The sequence below is a fragment of the Anoplopoma fimbria genome, chromosome 7, assembly GCF_027596085.1.
Source record: "Anoplopoma fimbria isolate UVic2021 breed Golden Eagle Sablefish chromosome 7, Afim_UVic_2022, whole genome shotgun sequence".
Lineage (NCBI taxonomy): Eukaryota > Metazoa > Chordata > Actinopteri > Perciformes > Anoplopomatidae > Anoplopoma > Anoplopoma fimbria.
The window spans coordinates 14003091-14010423 of record NC_072455.1 but is presented as its reverse complement, the minus strand read 5'-3'; the positions used below and the strand labels follow the sequence as shown (position 1 = coordinate 14010423).

The 7333-nt window shown below is 41.1% G+C and overlaps 1 protein-coding gene across 1 annotated transcript; it reads left to right on the top strand.

The window, feature by feature from the left end:
* The first annotated feature begins 2897 nt into the window (after positions 1-2897).
* tmem256 (transmembrane protein 256) lies at positions 2898-6874 on the top strand. The gene is made up of 4 exons (XM_054601518.1): positions 2898-3053; positions 3920-3957; positions 4789-4869; positions 6237-6874. The coding sequence occupies exons 1-4, from the start codon at positions 2972-2974 to the stop codon at positions 6378-6380; spliced, it is 345 nt and encodes a 114-aa protein (XP_054457493.1). The 5' UTR covers positions 2898-2971; the 3' UTR covers positions 6381-6874.
* Positions 6875-7333: the final 459 nt, after the last annotated feature.

The following is a 7333-nucleotide window of genomic DNA, read 5'->3' as shown; positions in this document are numbered from 1 at the left end:
GATTTTTGAAAAACAACCTTAGGCAGTAGGCCTACATTAAAGTGAAAGAAGAGTGAGATACACTGTGGACGTGGAAGCATCTTTCTCTGTCATCGTCACAACACACCGTCATTCTCCCACAAAAAGGTGAAACCAGGATGAAAAACAGCAGCTGTCATGTAAATGTGTAGGTTTCAAGAAACGCCACCAGTTCCAATTTGCAGGAGGTGCTCACCTGATTTCCTCGTTTAAAGCGGGTAATATTCTGCTTGTCGGGCGTTTGACTGTCTTTCCGGCGGGAGCCGAATGTTTCCTCGGACGGCCGCTCAATCACGACAAGACAGGCCCCGGGGGCAAACAATCTGAGGGGATCAGACACATACATGCTCAGGCTTCTATTCAAACACACCGAGGTTTGGCGGCGAGTGAAGCAGTCACTGGAGAGGAGAGGCGCTGGCGGGTGGGCCGGCTGACTGAAGTGATATGGATGTTGGAGGAACCTCACGGCACACGGCTGTTGGGACTTGGCGATAATTTGCTGCTCGTCTGTGAAAACAAGATGTAAAGCCATACTTCATTGTTGCCCATGCCGTCCCATCTGCCATGGGCCAGAATGAAAATGACCTGTGTGTGTGTGTGTGTGTGTGTGTGTGTGTGTGTGTGTGTGTGTGTGTGTTTCTGTGCTTGTGAATTTTGAGTGGATTGTGTGCAAAGTAAGCTAGCACTCTACTGCATACAACCAGACATGCAGAAAGAGCTTCAAATCAATCCATGGGAAACACGCAGAGATAAGCACTCGCCGGGTACAGGTTTAGTTCGGATTGATGATGAGGGCTTGTGACTCATAGGGCTTATTTTTAATTATCTACACGGTCATTAAGATGTGTTAATTGTATGCATTGTGTTAACGCTGTGTCAAAGTCAGCTAAGGACGAGACTCGACGAAAACTGTGGTCTGGCGGCTCTCAAGTAATGCAGTGTGACCCTGAGTAATTTCAATACGATAATTGGAAGAAGTGCCCCACGCCCCCTCCACACACACACACACACACACACACACACACACACACACACACACACACACGGCCGCTCGGGTCAAACTGTGGCAGGTTAGAAAGCGATGCAGCACCCCCTTTTGGTGGGCTCTCTGCAGGGATTAGTGTATTTTCATCAAAGGGTTTACATCAACGTTAGTCCCCAACACCTCTGCAGAGAAAATCACCAGTGTTTAAATTGTAGTGATGGCCAAATTACAAAGTGCTGCACTCTAATGCACCCTCCGCACCGCTGAACCTACCATTTAGTGTTATGTGGCAATTTTGTGCATCCAGTGATTTTTAAAGGCCTTTTTTTCTAAAGCCATGCAACCCCTCTGTGGATATAATTTATTATTCATACAAAAGCAGCGCAAGACTACAATTCTGCCCTGCCATGAATAATGCATTTCAGATGTGAAACCTTAAACAGGTAAAAATCATATTACAACATTTTTTTTATTTTCTTTATCCATTTGCGAAGTAGAGGTGACCAAGAAAAAAAAACAAACAGGGATATGAGCCTTTTACTGTCCTCCAAGAAAGCCCCTGATTTAACAAACACAAACAGAATAAAATATTAATAAAGTTGTTTTTTTTATACTTTTATCCTGGTTGCAGAGTGCATTCTGCATTATCACATGAAAGCATTGACAATCTGAGTATGAAATGCCTGCACACGTGATAAATACCACATAGCCTACGGAGCCTAAGGTTAAGACTGCTTAAGTGTCATGCCAGTGGGAAGAGGAATTTGGCCGTTAGCTGAAACTGTAGCATGACATTCGCCATTTTGGTTCAAGCCTCCACACGGATAGAGGGATGTGCATGGCAGCCAGGAACCTTGGCTTAGACCTGCTTGGACGCAGTGTCGTCTCTCCGTGATGCTGCCTTCAAGGACTCAGCGAAATATCGTAATTTATACAACATACGGAGGACTCAGCAGGTGTAATCATATGAGGAAGCTAAAATCAGTAACAATGTGATGTGTCATATTATTTTAGCTATGTCATTGTTTTGTATTCTTTGAAGGCCTTCTGGTGGATGATTTTTTTTTCACTTTTTATTTGTTTTTTTCTAAAAACCAATCAAGTAGTTTTGTTTTGCCTAATCCCAACCAAACTGTGACGGAAATCTGAAAATGATAGTAATTGTAAAAAAAATAATTAAATAATAACAAGCGGAAAATCCTAGTCTCCTTCTCTGAAGTACGGAGTTTGACCCACGTACTCATTAACCACAACCTAGTCCCCCAGGCAGGATTTATTTGTTTCTTTATTCTACTGTGATATTGTTCTACAAATACATTTTTGACAGAAAGCCCTTGGCTAGCTATCATGATAGATAGATAGATAGATAGATAGATAGATAGATAGATAGATAGATAGATAGATAGATAGATAGATAGATAGATAGATATTTATATCATGGGACACTGATTTATAATCACCAGGGTGCTAATAGATTATATATATATATATATATATATATATATATATATATATATATATATATATATATATATATATATATATATATATATACAGTACCAGTCAAAAGTTTGGACACACCTTCTCATTCAATGTTTTTTCTTTTTTTTTTATTCTTTTTTTCTATTTTTTAATATTGAAGACATCCAAACTATGAAGGAACACATATGGAATTATGTGGTAAACAAACAAAATGCTCAACAAACCAGAATATGTTTTATATTTTAGATTCTTCAAAGTAGTTGAATGAGAAGGTGTGTCCAAACTTTTGACTGGTACTGTATATATATATATATATATATATATATATATATATATATATATATATATATATATATAATATATATATATCATACTATGTCCTGCCTGGAAGGTCCTCGGATTTCAGAGGTGGGAATTTTCAAACGACAGTGAAGGCACCATGGCCGTCAGTCTTCCGCTTGTCGGTTACACACTTGACTGCAAAGCATGACTGCGTCTGTTGTTGTCCGGAGGTTGGCCGCTCTGTCGGGGGCTTCTGCGGTGGCCGCGGGGGCGTACGGGGCTCACGGTAGGAAACACGCAGCAGTGTATGTCCCGCACTCATGCACGGCTCTCTCGGTTAGCGTGAGAGGCGTCACACGGCCAGGACAGACTGCCATCTCTGCGCTTACCACGCCGGACCTCCTCCCAAAATATGACAATTCAAGATTGGCTTCTGTATCGACGCAGCTGCAAAACACTAAAAGAACAAATATCGGCTGGTTATGTTTTCTTGGGCTGATGATTCATTCGGCATCCAAATGAAGAACCAAGCAATGCGTTGTTTTAGTAAAATATACAATTGTGTAATGAAGGTGACCCGCTACCAGCGTGTTGCATGGTGGAAGGAGACTTGTTTAATGGCAAACCTGCAGCTAGAAGTGCAAGCTAGACGCTGCTTTATGCTGATAACTCTTAAATAAGTGTGTGAGACGGCAGGTTGTTAGATATGGTTGTTAGATATGATTAAGAGCAGAATTATATTGCTGTCAACCGAAGATGACCGTGAAGGAAGTGACATCTATGATCACAATAATCATTTTTATGACTCTTTCTCTCATTGGGTTCGCCTCTATGATGATTTTAAAATAGTGACAATTAACTACCGGTATTTCCCATTTTTATGGGGACCTCCTGGAACTCCCTCAAGGGCCCCTGGGGGTCCCTGGACCCCGTGTTGAGAACCACTGGTATTTAAACTGACACAAAGCTTCAGGACCTCGAGGGGTTTCGTGATGCATTAATAATAATTACCAAAAGAGTCTGTGGGGAACAGAAGGGAGCCTTAACCCATGAAGTCAGTTGTTTGCCATTTAAATCATATATCATTGAGTGTGTCAGATTATATGATTATATGTTATAATGTTATTTTCTCTTCCATACTTCTTGTGTTAGGTTTCAAAAACAGCGACCCCGATGACTACCAGAGAGTGGTATGTATGTAATAGGCCTACTGTGATAGCAAATAGTGATGTTACATTTTTTTTTTTGTTTCTTCAAACCTTTAGCACTTGATCACTGCCCCCAGTCCCCTAATACAGTTTTTACTCCATGGATCTTTTCAGAGATCATGATCTTGATTATGCAGTTTTGAGATTGGTTTTAGTCTAGTGCTCACATTTAGAGTTACTGTAGCAATGTTTTATTTTACTCAAACGTGGTGATGTGGAAACTGAATGTCAAAAGACAGAAAAAGGCTTTTAGAATATCTATTTCAGAGAGCTTAGCCTGATTGATGAAAATGATGTAAAAAGAGGATGATAGTAACCCAATCCCCATTTACACTAGTAAGAACATAAAGGGTAACTTCCCTATCTTCAACCTGGAGCCTATTTTCCCATGTTTTTTTTATTGTGTCATGTGACTTGTTGCCTGAAAACAACGGTGGAAACGTGAGTGAGGGTTGTCAGAGTTTGATGTGTTTTAGTACAGAAGCTTTAGCTTAGTGTTATCTAAAATATTTTCAAAGTCATGGGGAGAACGAGATCACAGAAAAACCGAATCACGCAGAAGGTAAAGGTTTTATTTTCTCGGTAGGGTTCTTTCCATAATGTTGTCATACACTGATAATAATAAGTGTTCGCCCTCAATACAATCAATCAAATTCATTAGTCACTTTGACACAAAAACATACGAAAATAGGGTTAAAAAATACCTCAGTTCCCCTTTACATACTGTCTCGTAGTCCATGTACTCTGTACAGTAGTAGCCCTGGGCTAGCTTTTCTAAGCAGTATTTTTCTGTCTGTTTGTCTGCCTCTCCAGCTATTTGAGACTGCCAACAAGTACCATTTCTACCACAGCCTGGCCCTGCTGGGTGCTGCCCACTCTAGTAAACCTGCTGTGGTGAGTATGGAAGCCTAATACCAACTCTCAGGGCTGGATGCACTTGAGTGTCCCTTTTTAAATGTAACTAGCCTGACGGTCTAATTCTGCCATTGCCTGTCTGTCTCGACTCCCCACTCAGAAAACTAGTATTCCTTTAAGCCATAATTACAAACCCGCGGCTAACAGCTGGCAAAGGAGCAGTGAAATTGTAGTTAGGATTTTTCTTGTGTGTCCTGGCTTTATCACATTATGACTAATAGAATTCCCAGCATATGCCAAGCCTGCGGTGCCAAGTATTCGCTGTGTAAAGGTTATTTAAAGATTCATTAACCACAACAGATCTGATTGAAAATCAACAAACTGAAAAGGAGATGCATGCCCGATTAGTTGAGATCCATGTGGTGGCCAAGCCAATCAGGACCTCTTGGCTGTCACATATAGTTGGAGCTTTTGGAAAAATTTGACTCCACGCTCTGTGTTTACTGTGGGACATTATGTATTTACATTCTCCAATTCAGAAAGAGCTTACCTTATAACCCCACTCCTTCTGTCATATAGTGTTTAAGTTAAGTTTGACGAGAAATGGCAGAAGAGACAAGTTGTCAAATTACCGTATTTTCCGCACTATAAGGCACACTTAAAAGCCTTTAATTTTCGCAAAAAACGACAGTGCGCCTTATAATCCGGAGCGCCTTATATATGGATTAATTCTGGTTGTGCGGTTTTGTGTGGTACACGGCGCTCTGTCAAAATGTTTTAGTACGACTTTGGTAAACTACAAAGCCGCACCGCAGCAGCATTACGGCCACCGTAGTCAGGAGCGTCAGGAGTAATACATACTGTGCTTCACCATAATATTACAGTGTGTGTGTATAAGGACCCAACATGGCTCCTGTCAAGAGACACGCTTACGACGCGGACTTCAAACTCAAGGCTGTCAGTCACGCAGGAGAACATGGGAATAGAGCAGCTGCGAGAGAATTCAACATTAATGAATCAATGGTAGGGAAGTGGAGGAAGTTTGACTGACTGACTGTTTTGTTTCGCTTAATGCGCCTTATAGTCCGGTGCGCCTTATATATGAAAAAAGATCGAAAATAGACCATTCATTGACAGTACGCCTTATAATCCAGTGCGCCCTATAGTGCGGAAAATACGGTACATACAAATAATAATTCAATGCTTTTTTCGAGTCACTCTTGCTGTCTCTAGTAGATGTGTTTTGCATTTGAGCAGAGGTTAAAACATCCTGCTTAAGCAGCTCAAAGTGGTAGCAGTAGGAAAGAAAACGTATATTTGACCTTATATTTGACAGCAAACATCTGCAATTTGTTAGTAACCTAACTGATTAAAAATGTGTGTCACATCACTCCCCCTCAATACAGGCTGGTACCCTCCTGATAGCGGGCATGGGGATGTTCTGTGGCTCCCTGTACCACCAGGCCATGACAGGGGACCCTGGTCTGCGAAAGATGGCTCCCATGGGGGGCATGGCTATGATCGTCGGCTGGCTGGCCATTATTCTCTGAGCTCTGACAGGTCACATCCCTTCCACGGGGCCACTACGTGACACTAAACTGCCCAGGCTGTTTATGGATTGAACTGGAGAGCTTGTGAGAGTTGGCTGAGAGGCTAAAAGTGCTGACTTATGTCACCCCATCTAAACCACGCCCTGTCCTGGGTGATGGGTGTCAGCAGGAGATAAAGTCACTACAGGATTATCACTTTTCTACCATTGCTGTCTGTTTCTGATTGGTGTCACTGAGTTAAAATGGATAGGAAGATGAATAGAGCATGACATAACATTTGAAATATCATGTCAATTGTATACTGGGCAAGAATAAGAAGAATAAGTAATATATGTTGTTGTTTCTTTGTTTTTGCTATATTGCCCCCTTACTGCAGTAAATGCAGTTTCTACATTTATGTACATTTATATAGCATAGGTATGGCAAATATAGTGAAAATAAAGGAAAGCAAATGTGAAGGATTAATAAAAATGTAATAAATATTTTTTCCTACATATTTTTGGATTGCATAATTTTTTCCCACAGTAGTGCTTTGCCTGCTTGGCCTCCGGTACTGCTGCCTGCAGCTTTATAAAGGGCCACTCTTCTAAACAACTTCACAACAGCTCGACCCTGCACCTCCTTCAGTCACTAGCAATACACACACTAAGGTGAAGGTTAAGGTGATGGTGATCGGGTGAACGGTTGTCAAAAACTTGAATGACATAATAAGTTCATACAGAGACTCCTTTTAGTTTAGTTAGATGAATGATTTTGATTACATGTCATTCATGGTCCCCAGAAGATGAATCCCACAGACATTGTTTATCTGCTTTCCACAAGGTTGATTTAAGGCTAAATACTTACAAAACTTTAGTGCTTGTTAGCACGCCCATACTCTAAAATGGTGAACATAGTTAGTGAGTACCTGCTCAGCATGTTGCACTGTCATTGAAAGCATTTAAGCATGCTGA

Coding starts and splice junctions, on each gene's coding strand:
- tmem256 (XM_054601518.1), top strand. CDS start 2,972: ATGACTGCGTCTGTTGTTGTCCGGAGGTTGGCCGCTCTGTCGGGGGCT. Junction 3,958..4,788: donor CCGATGACTACCAGAGAGTG/GTATGTATGTAA, acceptor CTGCCTCTCCAG/CTATTTGAGACTGCCAACAA. Junction 4,870..6,236: donor ACTCTAGTAAACCTGCTGTG/GTGAGTATGGAA, acceptor CCCTCAATACAG/GCTGGTACCCTCCTGATAGC.